Raw genomic sequence first — 24,675 nt, 5'->3', positions numbered from 1 at the left:
TAGGTGGATGTGAATGAGAGGCCTCTTAAAGTGAATTAAATTAAAGTGAACCCATGTGAACCCATGTGTTTTGAGAGAGAGAGAGAGAGAGAGAGAGAGAGAGAGAGAGAGAGAGAGAGAGCATTTCCAGGTAATTGTAGGTGCATTAGTGTACAAGTGTGACGAAGACACAGATCTTTCCCTGAAGTACCAATTAAAACCTGCGAAATGTACAGATCTTCCTTGTATTTGTAGTTGTATCCAGGTGAATACCAAGGTGCCTAGTACAGTACACACACAGACACTTGTTTTGTGGAAGAGCTTCTCTGCTGTCTTGCTACAGTAGCAACACCACCCCATTTCAAACATTGCTCTTTAGCCATTAAAGAGATGCTGAGTGTGTATTTGGAGTGTGTATGGACAGTGGTACTTGAAAGTTTGTGAACCAAATTTCTATATATCTGCATAAATATGACCAAAACATCAACAGATTTTCACACAAGTCCTTAAAGTAGACAAAGATACCCCATTAAATTAGACAAAAATATTATACTTGGTCATTTATTTATTGAGGAAAATGATCCACTATTACATATCTGTGAATGGCAAAAGTATGTGAACCTTTGCATTCAGTATCTGGTGTGACCCCCTTGTGCAGAAGTAACTGCAACTAAACATTTCCAGTAAGTGTTGATCAGTCCTGCACAGCGGCTTGGAGGAGTTTTAGCCCGTTCCTCAGTACAGAACAGCTTCAACTCTGGGATGTTGGTGGGTTTCATCACATGAACTGCTTGCTTCAGGTCCTTCCACAACATTTCTATTCAATTAAGGTCAGGACTTTGACTTGATCATTCCAAAACGTTACCTTTATTCTTCTTGAACCATTTTTGGTAGAAAGACTTATGTGCTTAGGGTCATTGTCTTGCTACAAGCCCCACTTTCTCTTAAGATTCAGTTTATGGACAGAGGTATTGACATTTTCCCTTTAGGATTCACTGCTATAACACTGAATTCATTGTTCCATCAATGATGGCAAGCAGTCCTGGCCCAGATGCAGCAAAAGCCATGATACTGCCACCAGCTTGTTTCACAGATGGGATAAAGTTCTTATGCTGGAATGTAGTATAGTGTTTTCCTTTCTCCAAACATAAAGCTTCTCATTTAAACCAAAAATTCTATTTTGGTCTCATCTGTCCACAAAACATTTATCCAAAAGCTTTCTGGCTTGTCCACATGATTGTTAGCAAACAGCAATGTTCTTTTTGGAGAGCAATGGCTTTCTCCTTGCAACCCTGCCATGCACACCATTTTTGTTCAATGTTCTCCTGATGGTGGCTCATGAACATTAACATTATCCAATGTGAACGTGGCCTATAGTTGCTTAGAAGTTACCCTGGGTTCCTTTGTGACCTCACAGACTATTATACATCTTGCCTATTGTAGTGATCTTTGTTGGTCTCCACTCCTGGGGAGGGTAACAGTGGTCTTGAATTTCCTCCAATTTTACATAATCTGTCTGGCTGTGGATTGGTGGAGTCCAAATTCTTTAGAGATGTTTTTGTACCCTTTTCCAGCCTGATGAGCAACAACTCTTTTTACCAGAATCCTCCTTTGTTCGTGCCATGATACACATGATACAAACATGTGTTGTTTAGACCAGTCTTTGATAGATCCCTGCTTTTTAAATACAACTAGGTGCTCACTCACACCTGATTGTCATGCCATTGTCATGCAATTGCCATTGGTTGAAAACACCTGACTCTAATTTCACCTTCAAATTAACTACTCATCCTAGAGGTTCACATACTTTTCCCACTCACAGATATGTAATATTTGATCATTTTCCTCAATAAATAAATGACCCAAGTTTAATATTTTTGTCTCATTTGTTTAATTGGGTTATCTATGTCTACTTTTAGAACTTATGTGGAAATCTGGTGATATTTTAGCTCATATTTATGCAGATATCTAGAAGTGTTCACAAACTTTCAAGCACCACTGTATGTGCATTCAAGGGGTTATAATTTTATTGCTAGATACTTACCCATCTTCTCGCAGAACGAATGTAGTACTCTTCACAGCTCTCCTCACCTTGGTATCCTAGCTAGTGCAAGAGAGTCAAACTAGCTAACAAATTGATCCATTTGCCTAAATATCAAATGTTTTGATACTAAAATAGATGTCTTGACCATTACAAAAGGCAAATCAGAGGTTTTCAAGCTAAAAGTAAAAGTTCTGATGGGAAAAATGTATGCGACATTTATGCAGCATGTCACTGTATATTACTGTCAGAAGGACCTGAAAACAATGTTTGTTCTTTGCAATGTGTTTGTGCCAGCACCATTCTGTTTATTTGGATGTACGGTATATAATAAACACAAGCCTATGGCAGCAACGAATAGCTAAACTTTTAACCGTCACTTCCTGTTGCTGGTTGAATTCCAACACTAAATATTTTGTAAGACAGACTTGGTTTTGGATTGTTATCCAAAACAGAAACTGTGCAGGCAGACAAAAGGTGAAAACATGATCTGCACCAAAGAATAAACCAACATAAAAATGGCAAGGGTCAAAACATGACAAGGAAGTAAGACATAACAAAGTCGTGCAACTTACACAAACATGTAGGTATGGCAAGGCTTAGTTAGTTCATCGAGGTCATGCTAAAATTCACGCTAGTGACTGTGAAATTTGTTTTGGACTTTGTTTTGAAATTTGCACAGGAAGTGTCCTGAGCTCTCATTATATATTCATTCATTCATTCATCCATCTTCAATTTTATTCTGATCAGGGAGAAACACCATGCATGAGGCAGGAAGGCACCTGCATTGTACAGTAAGCACTTCTCATAATGCATTAGGTCAGCAATTCATAAGGCAGTGCTATATAGCGTAATGCATTATGTATAAAGATTTACAAATGCATGATTGTATTCATAGATATTTATAGATATTGCCTTCATAGAAAGTGGAAGTCCAGTGTTCTTGTTGTAAGATTATCATGAAAGTAACCAGGATCCAGTGTTGCAATGCAAAATCACTGTTTGTTGATCATTTTATTTCATGTTTGAATTTTGCAAAATATATTTAAATTAAAAACACTTTTTTTTTTTATTACAACCCACATGGCTAAAATAGAATTTTGAATGGTGCCAAAGGACAGTGGAGGATTACATAAGGAAATAATGAAATGAAACAAACATTGCTTGCCAACTGAACATGTAAATGTGTAAACAATTAAAATCACCTTCACTGTTTCAGACCTGGGTAAAATTGAGAAATCTTAAAGCTCCTCATTATAAGCTTTTAGTAAATACATTATATTAAGTTATAAAAGTTTAACCAACAAAATAATCAACATCGGTTTAACATATATCTAATTACGTTTAATGTTTTATAACACGTCAGAAAACACAAACTTAAAGCTTTATCTCTGACTGTTACAAAGCACTGACATTGGAGACTCCTTCCAAAAAATGATAAATAAAAGACTTTTCACACAATACATCACCATATCAACAATTACACAAATATCTTTCTTAAAATACGTTCATATGAAGCATCCATCGTACAAATCCACCACACTATCCAAGCTTCTATTATAGAAAATTAATCAACACATCCTGACCAATCAGAATAGAGCATTCAATAACACTGTTATCATATAACAAACAACAAATTTAAGAATAACAGATCATGTAGAGCTTTGCTGAGCAGGCTGGACTCTCTGCATCAGTGCCCCAATCCAATACAGCTCACACACTTGTTTTCACATTGGCTTGCCAAATCTATACAAAATAATGCTCTATTATTCACGGCCGATGGCACATGTGAGATATTACAGCTTCCCTTCTGTATTAAAAAATAACAACAAACAACAGCTAATTATACCCCCGTATAATGGATGCACACATTAAACAAGTAAAAATATTGCAGGTTTGATGAGGGGAGGATTGAAATAATAGAAGTAAATTTGCATTTCCTGAAGGAAATAATGTGCTGTGTTTGCAAGTTGCTGAAAGATTGCTCTTGAAACTGTCAAATATTACGTTTTATATTCACAATTAAAAATAAAGGAAAGAGCCATCCATCCATTTATTTACTGCTTATAATTCAGGGTCACAGGGAACCTGGAGCCTATTCCAGGGAGCATGGGGCACAAGGTGGGGTACACTCTAGACAGGGTGCCAATCCATTGCAGGGCACAATCGAATACACATTCACACATACACTACAGACACTTGCCAATCAGCCTATCATGCATGTCTTTGGAATGGGAGGAAACCCCCACAGCACATGCAAACTCCGCACACACAGGGCAGCGGGGGAATCAAACCCCCAACCCTGGAGGCGTGAGGTAAACATGCTAACCACTAAGCCACCGTGCGCCCTAAAGGAAAGATGAATAGCAAATTAGCAGAATTCACAAGAAAACTAAATAGATTCATCAGAAAATGTAACATTGAAAAGGACAAGTATTTGAAAAAAAAAATAGATAGAACTAGATAGGTAAAGTTTGACACAATAAAACTTTGATGTTGGCTTGACAAAGCCAGTCTGAAAGTGTAAAAATGTTTCATAGACTTGAAGATAGTTTGAAGTTGAAAGACAGAAAGACACTTACTGGTAGAAAGATAGATGACAAATACAGTGATACATGTAGAAAGACAGAAGGAGAGAGAGAGAGAGAGAGAGAGAGAGAGAGTGATACAGGTAGATTGATAGAAAGAAAAATGGAGAGAGAAAGTATGTGTGCTACAGGTAGATTGATAGAGATGGATGGAGAGAGTGTGTGGCATTGATAGATAGATAGATGAAGAGAGAGTCTCTCTTGTTACAGGTACATTGACAGAGTGAGGGGGGAGAAGAGGGGCTTCAGGCCATGTGCACACAGGTGTGTGCGAGTTTTGACACTTGGAGTTTGAAATCTTGAACATTCTGGGCCAGGCTCTGAACATTCCGTCAGTGTAAGTGAATGGGAGTTTTCGGGATTTTTGATCGTTCTGTACGGGAAAACCGTAAGTCTGATCTGTTAGAAAAAATGCAGCATGACCAGTCTGAGCAGCCTGAAGGTCTGGTAGGAGTAGCTTGAAAGATCAATGAGTTTTTTTTTTATGGAATTCAATGGGAATTTTGTCATGTTGAACTTTCGTACTGGGAAAACCATAATTCCAATCAGTTAGAAAAGTCATAGCACGCTAAGTCAGAATAGATCTGTGATGAGTTTGGTGCATGTAGCATGAAAGTACTGGGAGGGTACTGGTAGTGTTTCAAAATTTTGGGTCTTGGAATAATAATAATAATAATAATAATAATAATAATAATACTAGCGGAGAACAGTAATTGCGCCCCGCGATGTGTTGGGGCTCTATCCAGGGTGTCCCCTGCCTCGTGCCCTGAGTCCCCTGGGATAGGCTCCAGGCTCCCTGTGACCCTGTGTAGGGTAAGCTGTAGAGAAAATGGATAGATTGATAATAATAATAATAATAATAATAATAATAATAATAATAATAAGCAGAAGAAGAAAAAGAAGAAGAAGAAGCTTAAACAACAGAACAGACAGAGACATTCAGATTTACAAATAACTCACCAGACTCTCATTCATGCAATTATCCAATCAGCCAATCATGTGGCAGCAGCAAAATGTATAAAATCATGCAAATACCGGTCAAGAACTTCAGTTAATGTTCACAAACATCAGAAAAGAGAGGAATCTGATCTTTGACCGTGGTGTGGTTGCTGGTGCCAGATGGGCTGGTTTGAATATTTCAGAAACTGCTGGAGTCTCCTGGAATTTTCACGCACAAAAGTCATTAACCTTTACATAGAATAGTCCAATTTAAAAAAAAAAATAAACATCCAGTGAGTTAGCCAGAACTTGAATATGAAGTAAATTATAATAGTACATAATGACACAAAACTCTCAAGTTTATGACTCAGGTGTATCACTGTAAGCAGTAATAAATCAACAACATACTACATACACTCCTATTCGAAATATATTTGAATGCTTTCTATTTTCTCAATCATATATCATCATATTAGACATTTTTGTAATTTTTTTAATTCGCTTTTGCTTTTATGTTGGATTACACAGTAGTACATTTGATAGCAAAGTTAAAAAACAAACAAAAAAAAAGTCAGCATTTTCGATCCCTGATTTTTTTTTTTTTCAGTATTAAAGGGAAGTGCTTGTGTTTAATAATGGTGGTCTAGACTCTATTGAAAAACCCTGTCATATATACTTCTTCTGAATAAAAATCTGGCAACCTCAGAGGCTTGAATTACATGCAAATTATTTGCATAATCTGAACGGTGCACTCAGACTTAAGCACGTGCTTAACCCATCTCTGAATACTTGTAACTTTCCTTGTATAAACATTACCATATTAACACATTATTAACGCTTGTTTACTCGGAATATGGCTCATAGTCGTGGCAGAATATCTCTTGTACACATTTAAATTTTTAATTGAGGGTTGAAAAGGTTAATGAACACATTCCTGGCAGTTTCCTCATTAAATTAAACAAGGGTTTAGTCCTACAAAGTTAGTGTTGCTTCTAATCTTTTGCTCTGTAGCATTCAGTATTTGTGTATAAGGTGAAGCTCATGCCCTCATGTACCACTAGGTCCAGGATGTTCAGAAGTTAGTGTGTTGTAGAAGGCTCGCACATCTTTAGAGAGTATATGAACTGAAAAAAAACTGCCATTAGTAAGAGGTTTTGCCTTGAGCGAGAACTATTCACGTTTGCACTACTCAGGGGGTGCATACACCCCATCTTGCTTACTCTTGCTGACACAACTGCCTGTGTGTGTGTGTGTGTGTGTGTGTGTTTGTTTGTGAGATAGAGAAAAGAGGGAACAGATTATCTCTGCATTGTCATTAGTATGCCTGTAATGTGGCGTGAAGTAAATGACTCAAGGGTCCGATGGCGGAACAATCCAATCCAAATTGTTTCAGAGGGAGAGTAAACAGCGAAAAATGCCGATACCTCAGAGATACAGATTAGCGTTTTAGCAATTCCCTCAGTGAACAGATCAGCAATTTAACCATCATTAGGACAATATACTTTTTCAATCAGCTATTATTCATCAGTAAAGTGGAGAAGATTTCAAAACAAAAGGAATGACAGTTTTGGACTTTGAGATCTCTCTTTCTACTTCTTCTTCTTTCTTTCTTTATTTATTTATTTTTTGTATTGATGGCATGTATTTTGTCAATTAACACTATAGCATTTGAGCATAAACCCGTCTTCCTCATCCATCTGTCCTTCTGTCCCTCTGCAGGGGAAGAACGTTTCCATCGTGACGCCACAACAATCTGTGTAATGGGTCTCCTGGTGCAGCTCAGGCTTCTGCTCTGGAAGAACTTCACTTTGCGCAAGAGACAGAAGGTACACACACACATGGCATCACAGCTCCCAACTGGTGTAGAGTGAGGTGCTGTTTTTGAGTGTCAGGTGGCATTTCCTGGCCTGGAACAGCTGTAGGTGCAAGAGAAAGAGAGAGAGAGAGAGAGAGAGAGAGAGAGAGAGAGCAGATTTCACCTGTCTCCTGAGACAGAGGAATGGTGTCACCTTCATACACACACACACACACACACACACACACACACACACACACACACACACAAATGCATTCACTGACACTTCACAAATTTTCATATGCTAACACATAGACACATAGATCCAATCACACACAAACACACACTCCCAATCCCACAGGCTAACAAAAATAAACACTCACTTCACATACACACAATGCATTCATACACACTCCAAACACACACTCTTACACACTTCCCCAAAACCGCTAACACACACAATGGCACATTTACACTCAAACCATACACTCACACTTACTGTATCTACACACTGTCCAAATGTGTGCGTACACACACCATATTTACCCTCACATACCACGAAAACATGAATACACACACATACACACGTACACGTAATCCAAATATTCACCCTCTCACTCGCTCACACAAATGCATACGCAGTCACACTCCAAACACCTACACTCCTCCCAGGCTACTACAAGCACATACATACACACACACACACACAAACACTTTATTTATAGACATTTATACATATTCTAACCATAGACAATCTTGATTTCCTATCCAAATATTAAGTATAGCTTTGATTCGTATTGTTAATCACTTATGAATACATATGAATTACCCTGTTAACAACAATTAATGGAAAACAATAATGTTGAGGCAAAATTAATATAACGTAAAGCATTGTCACTTTTTTCCATGAAAATGTATAGTTCAGTTCCAGGACTGTTGTCTAATTGTGGTGCAAAAGAAAAGCCCTTTCATTAAGAGATCGTGAGTTTGAATGCGATAACCATCTGTGACTGGGAGACAAGGGAGCTAAACTGACCGTGCTCTCTGGGTGGGAGGGATGGTATACTCTCTCTCTTGAGGGTGACACTAGCCAGTTGAGGGCATCTGTGAGCTCATGTATACGGAAGAGGGTATATACTGCTTTCCTCGAATTATATTATGTTGCCCTGTGAGCTTTCGTATAATAGGGACGAGCTGGCTGGTGGGTGGGAAATGGCAAGTGAGTAAATTTGGAGGAAAAAAAAAATATCTTGATAACACTGAACAGCCTCAAGAGCTTTTTTCTGTGCAGAACCTGATCTCATGAAAAAATATTATGAATTTGAACGAACACTTAGAAACGAGGATGGATTTTGTTTGGTTTCATACAAATTAAGTTGTGAGAAAAGATCTAAACACTAACCCCAGCCCTAACCCTAACCTTCACCTGCGTAACATAACATATGCTTTGAGTTTTGAGAATAGTTGTCAAGTGTGATACTCCCAGCAACTTCCTAGTGCACTTTTCACCACCTTTGGGGAATATACTATTCCGTATGTTGTTTATTCAACTCCCAAGTATGAAAAAAACAAGCTATTGCCTTGTTGAACGCATTGGAAGATTGTGTTTTTGGTGTGTTGGGCCTTTTTTTCTCTGTCAATGTTGTTTCTAACAAAGAAGAACAGCATGACTCGGTGTGCACTCTGGAGATCCGCTGATCACGTAAGCCCGTTCTGAGCACCGTCTCTAAGGGGAGTCGAGTTGTTTGTATTCTTAATGTGCTGCTCAGAAGCTGTGTGAGGGAAACCGAGAAACGACAGAAAAAGGACAGCTCAACACACAAGGACAGCCTGTATGATATTTGTTAAGTTCAATGGTTGAACTAAGAGCTGTGTTGTAAATTTCACACCAATCTTCTGTCTGTATTATGGGTTGTAATGTGCGGTAAAATGGATGAGACATGATGCAATTGTGTTAAATCAGCTTCTCTTTAATTGAGAGAAAGCCGGTATTCATGGTCATAATCACAGGCAGATGGCAACAGAGGAGAATCATCCATATTCCGAATTGAGAAAACAGTCATGGGTCAAAACTAGGAAGTCTAACTAGAAATATAAAACCAAAGAAATACAAGGGTCAGATATGCATGTTGATATTGACAAGACTGCACAATGAAACTAGAACACAACAGGATATACAGGGTATAAAGACAAACTAATCAAGGCCTTACACAGAAGACCTGGACACAATCGGGAAACAAACCAATGAAAGGACGAGTCAAAAACGAACGGCACCTAGAGGGAAGCTGAAACAACACATGACAACAGTGCACTTATATATGTTTAGTGCTCCAAATATCCATATCTGTATCTGTAGTCGGATTTACACCGATCAACCATAACATTAAAACCACTGACAGGTGAAGTGAATAACATTGATTTATCTCATTACAATGGCACCTCTCAAGGGGTGGGATATATTTATTAGGCAGCAAGTGAGTCAGTTCTCAAAGCTGATGTGTTGGAAGCAGGAAAAATGGGTGAGCATAAGGATCTAAGTGACTTTGACATGGGTTAAATTGTGATGGATAGACAACTGGGTCAGAATATATTCAAAATGGCAGGTCTTGTGGGGTGTTCCTGTTATGCAGTGGTTAGTACCAAAAGTGGTCGAAGGAAGGACAATGGGTGAACCAGCAACAGGGTCAAGGCTCACTTATGTGCATGGGGACTGAAGGCTTGCCCGTCTGGTCCAATCCCACAGAAGAGCTACTGTAGCACAAACTGTTGAAAAAGTTAATGCTGGTTATGATAGAAAGGTGTCAGAACACAGTGCATCACAGCTTGCTGCATATGGGGCTGAATAGATGCAGACCGGTCAAAGTGCCCATTATGACCCCTGTCCACCACAAAAAGTGCATACAATGGGCACGTGAGTGTCAGAATTGTACATGGAAGAAGGTGGCCTGGTCTGATGAATGACAATGAATCATGTGAACAGCTGTGTGTGGGGGACGCTTACCTGGGGAAGAGATGACACCAAGATGCACTATGGGAAGAAGACAAGCCGGTGCAGGAAGTGTGATGCTCTGGGCAATGTTCTGCTGGGAAACTTTGGGTTCTGGTATTCATGTGGATGTTACTTTGACACGTACCACCTACCTAAACATTGTTGCACACCAAGTACACACCTACATGGCAACGGTATTCCCTAATAGCAGTGGCCTTTTTCAGCAGGATAATGTGCCCTGCCACACTGCAAAAATTGTTGAGGAACATGACAAGAGTTGAAGGTGTTAACTTGACCTCCAAATTCCGCAGATCTCAACCCTCTGATTGTAATCAATCCTCAAAACATCCGTGAGATGTTCTGGACAAAGGAGTCTGATCCATGGAGGATCCACCTTGCAACTTACAGAACTTAAAGGATTTGCTGCTAACATCTTGGTGCCAGATACCAGAGCACACCTTCAGAGGTCTTCTGGAGTCCATGCCTCAATGAGTCAAAGCTGTTTTTGTGGCAGAAGGGGGACTTATGCAATATTAGGCAAGTGGTTTTAAAGTTATGGTTGATCAGTTTACACCCAAAGTGGGTTTGGCCTTTTTGTCCCCCTTTGGATTAAATATGGACTTTAGCACCATTCCCGTGGACACACTGGAAAAAAACAACAACACAGAGATAGAAATATCAGGACTGAATTCTGTCTGTGGTAGCTCCTCAACCTCAGCTACATCGCTCAAGTTTGTAATTGGACTCAACTAATACTGCAACTCAACAAATACTGTGTCTCCTGTTCGTATCTTTGTTTGTATCTGCTTAGAACACATTCCAACATTAGTTTATTCCAAATAATGTATTCATATTCATCATTAAGGATTCAGGGTTGACAGCAGATTATAGACCCTGTTATCACTTTTAGAGTGTTTAGTAGAGCCTGTTCTCAAGAGCTGTATCATTATCGTAGCGATCTTGTCTTAGCCACTCACCTGCCTCTGTTTCCCACTTGACTAATGCAGTCCTAATGATGTACAGTGGGCCACAGCAGGTTGCAGTACTAATGTTTGCTGATGTTAGCATCAGTCATCAGATGAGAAAAGTGTTTGTGCACTGCCTGGGCTATTAGGATAAGGTTTGCATTAGTGAATGCTTTAATGTCTGCATCTATTTCAACATAATCTATTAGCACAGTCTGCGATTTGGTTGTAAAAGACAGAGCTGGACCACGTGTGGACCTGAACGCCAGAACAAGCAGGTGAATGTGGGTAATAAATTTGGATGTCCCACCTCTACAGCAGCTGCACATAAACATATTTATTATTCAAGATAATTAATTTCTCTCCTGTAGGTGTGCAACAATTATTGGCAGCAGAATGAATTCATATGAGAAAAAACATATTTGAAGTATATTACCATTGATATTTCCTAGTCAGCTGGGTGACTAAAAACAGGAAATTGTTCAACCATTACTTCCTGTTTCACAGGAAGGAAACACATAGGCCAAATTCCCTTAGTCATTCATAACAATGGGTATAGCCATGGAATATAGCTGTGATGTACGGCAAAAGGTTGTTGAGATTCACAAAATGGGAAGTGCCTATAAAAAAATAGCACAAGCATTGAAAATGCCCATTTCCACCATCAGGGAAATAATTAAGAAATTCCAGTCAACTGAAAATGTTATGAATAAACCTGGAATTGGACGTGTCTATATTGTCTATAACGCACTGTGACGAGGATGGTTCGAGTGGCCAAAAAAAAAATCCAAGGATCACAGCTGGACAATTGCAGATGTTAGTTGTGTCTTGGGGTCAGAAAGTCTCCAAAACTACAATCCGAAGTCACCTACATCACCACAAGGTGTTTGGAAGGGTTTCAAGAAAAAATTCTCTACTCTCATCCAAAAACAAACTCGAGCGTCTTCAGTTTGCCAGACACTACTGGAACTCCAAATGGGATCGGGTTCTATGGTCAGATGAAACCAAAATAGAGCTTTTTGGCAATAAACACCAGAGGTGGTTTTGGCGCACACAGAGAGGTAGCCATATGGAAAAGTATCTCATGCCCACAGTTAAATATGGTGGTGGCTCTTTAATGTTTTGGGGCTGTTTTTCTGCCAGAGGACCTGGACATTTTGTTATGATACATGGCATCATGGACTATATCAAATATCAACAGATATTAAATGAAAACCTGACTGCCTCTGCCAGAAAGCTTAAAATGGGCCATGGTTGGATCTTCCAGCAGGACAATGTTCCAAAACATACATCAAAATCAACAAAAAAATGGTTTACTGACCACAAAATCAAGGTCCTGCCATGGCCATCCCAGTTCCCTGACCTGAAACTCATAGAAAACCTGTGGGGTGAACTGAAGAGGAGAGTCCACCAGTGTGGCCCTCAAAATTTGAAGAATCTGGAGAGAATCTGTATGGAGGAATGGTCTCAGATCCCTTGCCATGTATTCTCCAACCTCATCAGGCATTATAGGAGAAGACTCAGAGCTGTTATTTTGGCGAAGGGAGGTAGCACAAAATATTGATTAAAAGGGTGCCAATAATTGTTGCACACCTATATTTAAGAAAGAGATTTTTGTTTGATAAACCTGTGTCTTGTTTGCAATTATTTGATATCCATGAGAGCAGAGCATGTGGATTTTGATACGGATCAAAAGGTTAAATAATAAAAAAAAATTTTCACAGCCTTCTTTGCTCATATTTATCAAGGGTGCCAATATTAGTGGAGGGCACTTTATTTATTTATTTATTTATTTATTTATTTAGGCAGTACTGTGTGTGCCCTAACTGCATTTACTATTTACTGATCCATGCTGAACCAGATTTTCATCCTCACATTACTTTAGCACATCAATCAGACTTTCACAGTTAAGACATCTTAAGACATTCATATTCAGATTGCTACATGAATATTTGCAGAACTCAAGCTGTTAGTTTTTAGACCTCCAAATTCAGCCAGCCCTGGAGTGCATTTCCAGCCTACATGGCGTATTTCATTTCCTCACTTCAGCATAAGTTTTTTTTGTTTTTTTTTTTTTGTCAGTTACATCTGAAATAAATTCTCTTTGAATACCGGCACATTATAAACCTACAGACTCTCATTCCTATTTACAGCACAGTTCTACAAGCACTATTCCCTTCCTAACCCACAGCTAATGCTGTGAAAATGCAACTTCCTCCAGAAAAAGTACGGAAATTATTTTTAACTGTGGAAAGTCATACACTAAATGATGCCATGACCTGTGGTATCACTTTTAACAGAAAAGATGCACTGACCTCTAAACAACCCCACTGCTAAGACGGAGAGAATTCCTCAGGCTCAGTTAACATCTCACTAATAATTGAATACTAAACAAATTTTAAAAATCCAAAAATACAATCCAGAGATTGTTTCGTGTTTAAGCAACATCCACTAAGTTCCTACAGATGCAATACACATATTTGTCAGGAGAAAAATAAATTATCTGTCCAAAAATAATGATGCTACTGAAGCAATATGTGACATCCAAATGCATTAAAATGTTTGTTTTCCTCCCCAGTCATCAGTGAAGAGAGATAGTTATTTGCGCTCGTGAAAGAAATGCAATCAGGGATGTTGTCTTATCATGTCAACTTTTGTACCATGAGAATGAAGGAATTTTCCTTTCCAGTGTCAAGTCATTTTACCAGCAGTAGAATAAAATTGGCCCATTTCATAAAGATTTGTGGCATTTTATCAGTGGCCAATCATCAATATAGGGTAGGTAGGGCAGATCCTCACCAGAGACAGTATATCAGCCATTCAACAACTTATTCATTCTGCATAATGTTCTCATTCCCAACTTCATAAAATCCATTAAATTCCACTAAAATAGTTATTACCTCTTTTGAGTTATCAGCAAAAAAAAAAAAAAAAAAAAAAAAAAAAAAGAGATCTAGATGTTGATCAGGTGGAATTGTGATTACTGCTCCAATTACAATAAATCCAAAGAGTTATTATAGGATCTAGTGGTCAAAAATGATGAATTTGAATTATAGCTGGCACTACTAGCAGAGTTTCTAATCAACAATCTAATCAAACTAATCAACACTTTCTGACCAATCAAAATAGAGAACTCAACAGATCCATGGGATATAACAAATGTCCTATTGTAATGGTTTCCTACAATAAATTTGTTATTTTCTTGTGTACACCTATTACGTGGTACCATGGCCTCTTACTAGCATTTAAACAGGTTTGCAAATTGCTAAAACATTGCTGGTTTAGAATACAAAAAAAAAAAGAAAAGAAAAGAAAAAAAAAGAAATGCCAAACTGTGAAGATAAATAAGGATTATATATATATCAAACTTAAATACACCCTTAATAATATAAATAATAAAGCAATATGTAAGACATGATCTTTCTTGCCACGGAAACCATCACAGACTTTTATGGGTATAAACATTTTGGTTGTTCCATGTCTATGGAAAATAATCATTTATAGCTAATTAAATTATTCCATATATTGAGACACAAAGAAATCTGGTTAAAAATATAATCAAACATGAATAACATAAATAAACTGTTTAAGGCTCTGCCTGGTTTTATGCTTTGTTACCAAAAGACTCGAAAACATGTGACTTAATTATAATCTACAAGCAGTGGGACGCAGCGATGTTAGCACTGAGAAATTTTCACAAATGCTCTACACCACATGACGTTTGGAGTAAAAACATATCATATCTCTGTACTCATGCTGAGTACAACCAGCTGGCAAAAATAACAAGGAATACAGCTGTGTATTATGTGTCTGCAGTAACAATGGAGGAAAAAAACAATAATAAAATCCTATGCATAGTTTTAGTCAAAAATGTTATTGCTTTTTTTCTTTTCCTTTTTTTATGTTACCAACTAGCCTAAATGTTAAAGTTGAAGTAGTATTCTAAGCACAAATATTTATTATAGATACATCTAAAGTGCATGGTTGTGACCACAGCAATATCTATGAGGATGTGGGGCGGTTGGAAGGTTAGGGAAATTAAAAAATACTTTACTATTATTGTGTAATGAGTTAGCAAAACATATACAAAACCTTCATTTTTAAATGCTAGTAAAAGGCCATGGTACCACGGTATAGGCGTAAGCAATAAAATAACAAATTTAGTGTAGGGAACAACCACAATAGGACATTCTTTATTTTTTTTTTATACCAAAGAGCTGTTGAATTCTTGATTCTGATTGGTCAGAAGGTGTTGATTAATTTTCTATAACTGCAGCACAGACAGTAGAGCCAGCTGTAATTCAAACTGCACAAGTTATTTATTCTAATAGGTTATTGTTCTCGTCCAATGGGAGAACGTATAATTCTTGATATGGTGAAGTTTTAAGTTTTCTCTAAGGAAATGTTTATTAATCATTTATTGAAAGAGTCATCAGAGTCAGTGCTTTGTAACAGTCAGTGAGATTTCCACTATAGCAAAGACTTCTCTCAGGACTGAGGGAATGACTGTTTATAGCTGTTATAACATAAGTGATAACAGGAACTAACTTATTTGACAGATGTTCCATTACATTTAATGTAACTATATAATGATTATACATGTTACTGAAAAAAATCCAGATGTGCTGTTATAGGAAAATAATCAAGTTCTATTATTTTCCTATAAGCCCCACGTGGGCTATGTGGTTAGTATGTTTGCCTGGCACCTCCAGGGTTTGGGGTTCGAATACCACCTCTGCCCTGTGTGTATGGAATTTGCATTTTCTCCCCATGCTTCAGGGGTTCCTCCAGGTACTCCTGTTTCTTCCCCCAGTCCAAATACATGCGTTGTAGGCTGATTGGCATTTCCATATTGTCCTTAGTGTGTGAATGAGTGTGCGATTGTGCCCTGCAGTGGGTTGGCACCCCTTCCAGGGTGTTCCCTGCCTTGTCCCCTGAGTTCCCTGGGATAGGCTCCTGGCTCCCCGGGACCCTGTGTAGGATAAACAGTATGGAAACTGGATGGATGGATAGAAGCCACCAAGTGTTTACCTAATGTCATCTTACATATATTTCAGGTTTATGCTTGAAACATTTTTCTAATCATACTGTATATAAGCATTAAAGTTAATGCCTAATTTGGATATTTGAAATTAAAATCAATTGAAATATAATTTATATTAGTTTAAATTGCCGCTCAAGCAGCTCCTCCAAAAAGTGTTTTATTTAGAATTTGTGAAGGATCTATTGTAGTACAGTACTTAATATTTCTTTACAAGGCTTTCCCAGACTCCTTATTGAGAGATACAATCATCTACTCTAGTTTAAAAATCTCAAAGTAGATTTATGGATCACTGTTTGGTTTTCATTTTATTTGTCACTTTTGCTCACTACACAGTGAAACTTGTGCTATTATGTCTTATTTAGCTCAATCATAACACTAACTCTCTTTCTATCATGCAATTGATTGCATTCTAGTTTTTCATGTCTCATATTTCTGTCCTATGAGTTTTTCTCCTCTATCCCCTTGTCACTTTATTGAGAAATTTCCGGAGAATAGCCGTGCAGGTGGAGAGGTGAAGGGATTAGGGAGGAGAATAGAAGACAGGAAGGATGAAAGAAAGCTTTCACCAGCAGATGACAAAACACCACCATTGAGAGGATGAAGAGACTTGGAGCTTACAACTCCATTAGCCACTCCCGAGTGAGCCTTCGAAATCAAGCTTTATGCGATTTGGAAGAATTGTCACTCCTTTCATCCTATTAAATCTGCCATTTTGTCAACAAGCCCAGCAGCATTCATGTAAAGATCCCGCCAGTGTGCAAATGTTCAAGTCTTAAGCTGGTACAGAACATTACACAAGCAGTTACTGAACAGGAAAAAAATGTTTGGGTTGAATCATTTGTGCTGCGGATTTAAATGCTATTGAATCATGATGAATGATAAAAAATTTCTAAGACATGGCAAATCATCCAATGTTCCATATCTGCACTTTGGTTTGGGCTGATAAACACATTTATCTGGGCTGTACTGGGTTTGAATTCATAAATTTATTTATAAAACACAATGGGGCTTGCTGTTGCAGGAAAATAATCAATGATGGAGTAGTGTGTTACCCTAAAAATGATGTATGTTATCCTGCTTATACCACACAAATGTGAAGAATTTGCATTTATTAAAGTCTGACATCATAATTTTGACCCATTTATAGTTATGTTTAATGTTATGAAGCAAACCAAGTAGCTATATACTGTATGGCAACAATAAACAGTCATTTGACTTCTTTTTTATCTCGCGATCTCTTAGTGGTAATACAAAATAAACACAGTCTGTCATGTTACTGAGAAATTGCAAATTTATCATATTATTTTTTGTAATTGATTCAATAAATTCAGATCTTGGTAATGAGCTATGACTTTTGGACTCTGCAGTGTTGCTAAAGTGAAACTCAACACTTATAAATTTGCTACCCTTTTAGTCCTCCCACATATTTCATACTTTGGTACAGCTTTAAAATTTTTAAAACCTTCGAAAGTATTCATTTGCACTGATATCATAATTAGTGCAGAATCTAGACTGGCATATAAAGTAAATTGTTTCATCTATAAGTCTTGCAATATTTAAAATGTTATCCCACATTCTGTTTATTCACAAACTGTATCATTCCAACATAAATAATAGATCCTATTGGGCAGCCAGGGGGGTCAACTGCAGCAGAGATAAATCGTTGGGCAATCACCTAGCGTTTACATCTTGTTTACCAATTAACCCTCCGGCTGAAACACAACTCTGCAAGGAACGTTTTAGAGGTGGAAGGTCCCGTGTAGCAGCTTAATCACTCTCATGAGGAGTATTTACAGGTGCAAAGGTTCTAGGCTGTCTCTGTTACAAAAACAAAACTGCACTATATTAGGCAATTTTAGATGCAGTAATTTTTGGGTTGTTGCTGGAATTTAGACACATTTTTAAAAATGTGTGAATTTTGTCAGTGAATTCAGCAATGCATTGCAATGCTGTTGAAAAAATCGTCTTCTTCTTCCTATTATTATTAATTACAACAGTAATACTACTACTACTACTACCACTACTACCACTACTACTACTACTACTACCACTAATACTATTACTACTACTACTACTACTACTATTACTACTACCACTACTACCACTACTACCACTACTATTACTACTACTACTACCACCACTACTACTACCACTACTACTATTACTACTACTACTACCACTACTACTTCTACTATTACTACTACTACTACCACCACTACTACTACCACTACTACTATTACTACTACTACTACCACTACTACTATTACTATTACTACTACCACTACTACCACTACTACTACTACCACTACTACTATTACTACTATTACTACTACTACTACCACTACTACTATTACTATTACTACTACCACTACTACCACTACTACTATTACTATTACTACTACCACTACTACCACTACCACAACCACTACTACTACTACTACTACTACTACTACCACTACTGCTGCTACTACTACTACTTGTCACGAGTTCCCCTTTAAGCAGCGCGCTGTGGAGCATGTGGAGCATGCGCGAGCACCTGCTTTTCCCTTGTGGACAATCGTGACATTTCGACACGTGCATTTGTTTATGTTTCTGTCATGTCTCCTCCCCGTTCTGTCATTGGTTGTAGTTTCACGTGTGTCTGAATTGCCCTCAGCCGTCAGCCATTACAACGCTGATTATCTCCGCATATATACCACGCGCTTCCCAGCACACGAGGTGGAATATTGAATGAGTTATAGTAGATTAGTTTAGAGTCCTTACGATAGATAACCACAGTCAGTCCATAGTTTCATGTTTCATGTTTCATGTTTCATGTTTCATGTTTCGATTCATAGTCATAGTTCATGTCATGTTTCATGTTTAGGTTCGTTAGTTTTGTTCACGCTGGTTTCTCCGCTACCAGTCCCGCGCTACTGTTCATGTTTCTTGTTTTGTTTCTCGACCCTGTATGTCCGTGACCGCGACTTTGATTCCTGCCTCGCCCCTTTATGCCTGTTTGCCGATCGTCTGAACTTTGCATGTTACTGGATTTCGTTTTTGGATCACGTTCTGGATTTACCTGCCTGTGTGTCTCTCAATAAAACTGTTCACACTGTGCTTGCATCCTACCTTATCTCCGTTACGTCACGATACATGACAGAATATTCCGCCCATCATGGATGCAGCACGAGAATGAAGAGGACGCAGAACCCGGAGGTCCACGCCAATCATCCCCACCTTGGATTCTATGCAGTTCTCTCAATGGACTTTCATGGACCTTCCCGATCGGTATGATGGCTTCTTTGGTTATCCGGACTATTTTATGATAGACTGCCAGAGTTACTTCTCAAGCCTGTTTGACCCGAAGCCAAGGGAGAGACAATGGATTAAGTTCATGATGTCCCGATTTTTTGGCCCAGCTCGCAAGTGGGCACAGCGAGTAGCAGCCGTGAGACCCCGGGTACTGGAGGACAGTAGGCAGTTTTCGGACCTGTTTCTGAGGGAGTTTGGAGAACCGGGCAGAGCTACAACTTGGATGAGCTGTTGAAGGGAGTTAATGTGGCGAACAGTGCTGATCTTCCATTCCACATGCATTATGAGCGGATGAGCCACCAAGTTGATGTTAACACGGACAACCAAGTCCCTGAGGTCCAAGTCAAGTCTCCAGTCTCTGAAGTCCAAGTCAAGTCTCAAGTCTCTGAGGTCGGAGTCCAAGTCAAGTCTCCAGTCTCTGAAATCCAAGTCAAGTCTCAAGTTCCTGAGGTCCAAGTCCATGTCAAGTCTCCAGTCACTGAAGTCCAAGTCAAGTCTCAAGTCTATGAAATCCAAGTCAAGTCTGAAGTCCCTGAGGTCGGAGTCCAAGTCAAGTCTCCAGTCTCTGAAATCCAAGTCAAGTCTCAAGTTTCTGAAATCCAAGTCAAGTCTCAAGTCCCTGAGGTCCAAGTCCAAGTCAAATCTCAAGTTCCTGAGGTCCAAGTCAAGTCTCAAGTCCCTGAGGTCCAAGTCAAGTCTCCAGTCTCTGAAGTCCAAGTCAAGTCTCAAGTTCCTGATGTCACACCCAAGTCTACTGATACGGCCGACCAAGTTCTGCTCACGCCCAAGTCTAACGACATGGCCGACCACGTTCTGCTCAAGCCCGAGTCTACCGACCCGGTCGCCCAAGTTCAGCCCACGCCCAAGTCTACCGACCCGGTCGCCCAAGTTCAGCCCACGCCCAAGACTACCGACATGACCACCCAAGATCTGTCAAAGCCTGAGTCTGCTGACACGCACAGCCAAGTTCTGCTCACGCCCGAGTCTGCTGACACGCATAGCCAAGTTCTGCTCACGCCCGAGTCTGCTGACACGCACAGCCAAGTTCTGCTCAAGCCTGAGTCTGCCGACACACACAGCCAAGTTCTGCTCACGCCCGAGTCTACTGACACGGCCGCCCAAGTTCTGCTCACGCCCGAGTCTACCGACACGGCCGCCCAAGTTCTGCCCATGCCCAGGGTTCACCTGGTGACCTCAGAGCCCCAGCCTGAGATCTACGAGGAGATCTCAACTCCAGAGCTGCAACCTTCCCGTTCAGCTGTGGACGTCGCTCAGCCTTCCTGTTCAGCTGTGGACGTCGCTCAGTCTTCCTGTTCAGCTGAGGTCGTCGCTCAGTCTTCCTGTTCAGCTGAGGTCATCGCTCAGTCTTCCTGTTCAGCTGTGGACGTCGCTCAGCCTCCCTGTTCAGCTGTGGACGTCGCTCAGCCTCCCTGCTCAGCTGTGGACGTCGCTCAGCCTCCCTGCTCAGCTGTGGAGGTCGCTCAGCCTCCCTGCTCAGCTGTGGACGTCGCTCAGCCTCCCTGTTCAGCTGAGGTCGTCACTCAGCCTCCCTGCTTGGCTGAGGTCATCGCTCAGCCTTCCTGCTCCATGGCGAACATCGTTTCCCCCTCCTGCTTCGAGGAGAGCTACGCTCCTCTCCCTGGCCGCACGGAGACCCACGCTCCTCTCCCTGGCCGCACGGAGACCCACGCTCCTCTCCCTGGCCTCACAGAGACCCACGCTCTGCCTTCATGCTCCGCTGAGGACTTCGCTCAGCCTGTCTGCCCGGCTGTGGTTGTCGCTCTGCCTACCTGTTCAGCCGAGGACGTCACTCTGCCTTCATGCTCCGCCGAGGACTTCGCTCAGCCTGTCTGCCCGGCTGTGGTTGTCGCTCTGCCTTCATGCTCCACCGAGGACTTCGCTCAGCCTGTCTGCCCGGCTGTGGTTGTCGCTCTGCCTACCTGTTCAGCTGGGGACGTCGCTCCACTTTCATGCTCCGACGAGGACGTCGCTCTGCTTCCCTGCTCTGCCGTGTACGTCGCTCTGCTTTTTTGTTTTGCCAAGAACGCCGTGCGGTCTCCAGGCTCTGCTTGGGACATTCTGCCCAGGGGGCCGGGGCCGCCAATGGAGATGGATGTTTCATGGCACTCCGGGAGAAGTGCCCTTGGGGGGGGGGTTCTGTCACGAGTTCCCCTTTAAGCAGCGCGCTGTGGAGCATGTGAGCGCGCGTGCACGAGCAGGTGCGCGAGCACCTGCTTTTCCCTTCTGGACAATCGTGACATTTCAACACGTGCATTTGTTTATGTTTCTGTCATGTCTCCTCCCTGTTCTGTCATTGGTTGTAGTTTCACGTGTGTCTGAATTGCCCTCAGCCGTCAGCCATTACAATGCTGATTATCTCCGCATATATACCACGCGCTTCCCAGCACACGAGGTGGAATATTGAATGAGTTATAGTAGATTAGTTTAGAGTCCTTACGATAGATAACCACAGTCAGTCCATAGTTTCATGTTTCATGTTTAGATTCATAGTCATAGTTCATGTCATGTTTCATGTTTAGGTTCGTTAGTTTTGTTCACGCTGGTTTCTCCGCTACCAGTCCCGTGCTACCGTTCATGTTTCTTGTTTTGTTTCTGAACCCTGTATTTCCGTGACCGCGACCTTGATTCCTGCCTTGCCCCTTTATGCCTGTTTGCCGATCGTCTGAACTTTGCATGTTACTGGATTACGTTTTTGGATCACGTTCTTTATTTACCTGCCTGTGTGTCTCTCAATAAAACTGTTCACACTGCGCTTGCATCCTACCTTACCCCCGTTACGTCACGATACGTGACACTACTACTATTACCACTACTACCACTACTACCACTACTACTACTACTACTAATAATAATAATAATAATTAATAATAATAATAATAATAATAATAATAATAATAATAACCAGAAGTAATTTCGTTCATGGACATTCTGCAAAATTTAATAATTAAGTAACTATAAAATGAACATGACGTTAGTGTTTAAGTGCTGTGGTATACAGTAAAAGGAATAAAACTCATTGTAACATGCTGTTATAGGAAAATAATGTTTTGAATCTTCCAGGTTGTAACAGTAACTCCACTGTGCGTCAGGCCATCATTGATTATGTTATAGCCTAGATATAGCTTAGATATATAACATTATTGTTATTATTATTATTATTATTATTATTATTATTATTATTATTATTATTATTGTTGTTGTTGTTGTTCTTGTTGTTATTGTTATTACTTAGTTACCAACAATACTACTACTACTATTGCTAAAATGTCGTTTTTTATGTCAAGTCCATGGATATAGTGCTAAGCCTGACACAACACTTTTCTGGTTGACATGTTGGAGCATCATGAATTTCTAGGTCAGTTCCTCTAATATGAGTCTGTTTTTTTTTTTTTTCTGTGCACTGTTATGCTGTAATTTGGGTCCACTGCAAATCAATAGTTCTTTCAACTGATCACATTTATGAGTTACGAAAAATGCTATGAGACATTTCTGATTGGTGGGGTCATTTGGTGGGGTCATTTCTATGGGTGGGGTCTCTTCCAGGATGACCTCACACTCACACCACATGGCACAAGGGTGCACCGAATGGTCTGATGACTATGGAAATTATGCAAATCATAATGTATGACCTTCAAAGTCACTGGATCTTAACACAACTGAAGACCTATGGGAGATTTTGGAGTGACATTTTAGATAGGGCTTTCTATTACCATCATCTAGAGACAAATATTGGAGAAAATGGATGGTCCTCATCTCTCTAGTACAAATACCAGAAACGTGTAGAATCAATACCAGGTTAAAGCTGTTCTGTTGACTGGCTCAACACCTTACTTTAAGTTGTTGGGTTCTTTTTTCCTTTAATTTGTCACCTGTTTGTACATGTTTATGTAGACCGATGTCAGCTTTCATGTATTTATAGGAGCCGTGTATGTTTATGAACATCATCCTTAAGTAAAGTTTTACCAGTTTCCCACAGGATATGAGTACTGTGTAATACATAACCCACAACAGCTGATCTGTGTTCTGTAAGTCACACTGAAAAGGAAATGAAACTGAGAAAAGTTTCTATTCCTCCCTTCCTTGGTGAGTCCTCGCCAATTAATTGATAAAATGTCACTTGGCATAAAAAAAAAAACCTGAAACTGGTGTAAAAGTAGAGGAACAGCACTGTTATGGGAGCAGCACAGACAGAGTGTACTATGATGACACTCTCTACCTAAAACTGCAGCAATTTTATAGCACTCCAACCCATTTTAGAAGGAACAACTTAGTATTGGAGACTGCTTGCAAAGATTAAAATGTCACTGGTCCTCTCTTTCTCTTTTTCTCTAACAGTTGCGGTTGGTAATCGAGTTAATATGGCCTTTGTTCCTGTTTTTCATTCTGGTGTGGGTGAGATCCACAAATCATCCTGTCTACAAAGGCCAGTGTAAGTGCTGCTGGATTTTTTAACATTCTTTACATAAAGCCTGATATCCAGTATATCCAATGTGTGAATGCAAGATTCTTTTGAATTAATCACACACCAGTGTCGAATGAATTTGTTCTCTTTATAAATACATTTTATTGTATGATAACAGGTTAGACATATTCTCCTAACGCACTTCTCTCCTAATGCAGGCCATTACCTCAACAAGCCGATGCCCTCGGCTGGGGTGTTGCCATGGTTACAGGGCATGGTCTGCAACATCCAGAATCCATGTGTCAGTGAGCCGACACCTGGGGAAACCCCCGGCCAGGTCAACAACTTCAACGACTCCATGTCAGTATGCGTTGCTCTTTCTGCTGGTTAAAAAATAATAATTACATTATGAAGACGTTGTGATAATCAGTCCGTGGGTTTCGTCAGTTTATGATCATCAGAGTAATGTTTTCACCTGGTTTCCCACTGAAGCTAAGCAGGGTTGAGCCTGGCCATTTTTTGAATGGGAGACCTCCTGGGGAAAACTAAGGTTGCTGCTGGAAGTGGTATTAGTGAGGCCAGTTGGGGGCGCTCATCATGTGGTCTGTGTGGAGCCTA

General features: G+C 39.9%; 1 protein-coding gene across 1 annotated transcript in view; it reads left to right on the top strand.

Moving 5' to 3' along the window:
- The window catches only part of LOC128604269 (phospholipid-transporting ATPase ABCA1), a 195,115-nt gene that overhangs the window by 12,538 nt on the left and 157,902 nt on the right, over positions 1-24,675 (top strand). Inside the window, exons 2-4 of the mRNA XM_053619270.1 lie at positions 7,267-7,373; positions 23,991-24,084; positions 24,276-24,417. Of these exons, the coding sequence (XP_053475245.1) occupies positions 7,308-7,373; positions 23,991-24,084; positions 24,276-24,417 (302 nt within the window). The 5' untranslated portion in view covers positions 7,267-7,307. The remainder of the gene's footprint in view (positions 1-7,266; positions 7,374-23,990; positions 24,085-24,275; positions 24,418-24,675) is intronic.

The sequence above is a fragment of the Ictalurus furcatus genome, chromosome 29 (genome assembly GCF_023375685.1).
Source record: "Ictalurus furcatus strain D&B chromosome 29, Billie_1.0, whole genome shotgun sequence".
Classification (NCBI taxonomy): domain Eukaryota; kingdom Metazoa; phylum Chordata; class Actinopteri; order Siluriformes; family Ictaluridae; genus Ictalurus; species Ictalurus furcatus.
This window is presented reverse-complemented; position numbering and strand designations above follow the sequence as displayed.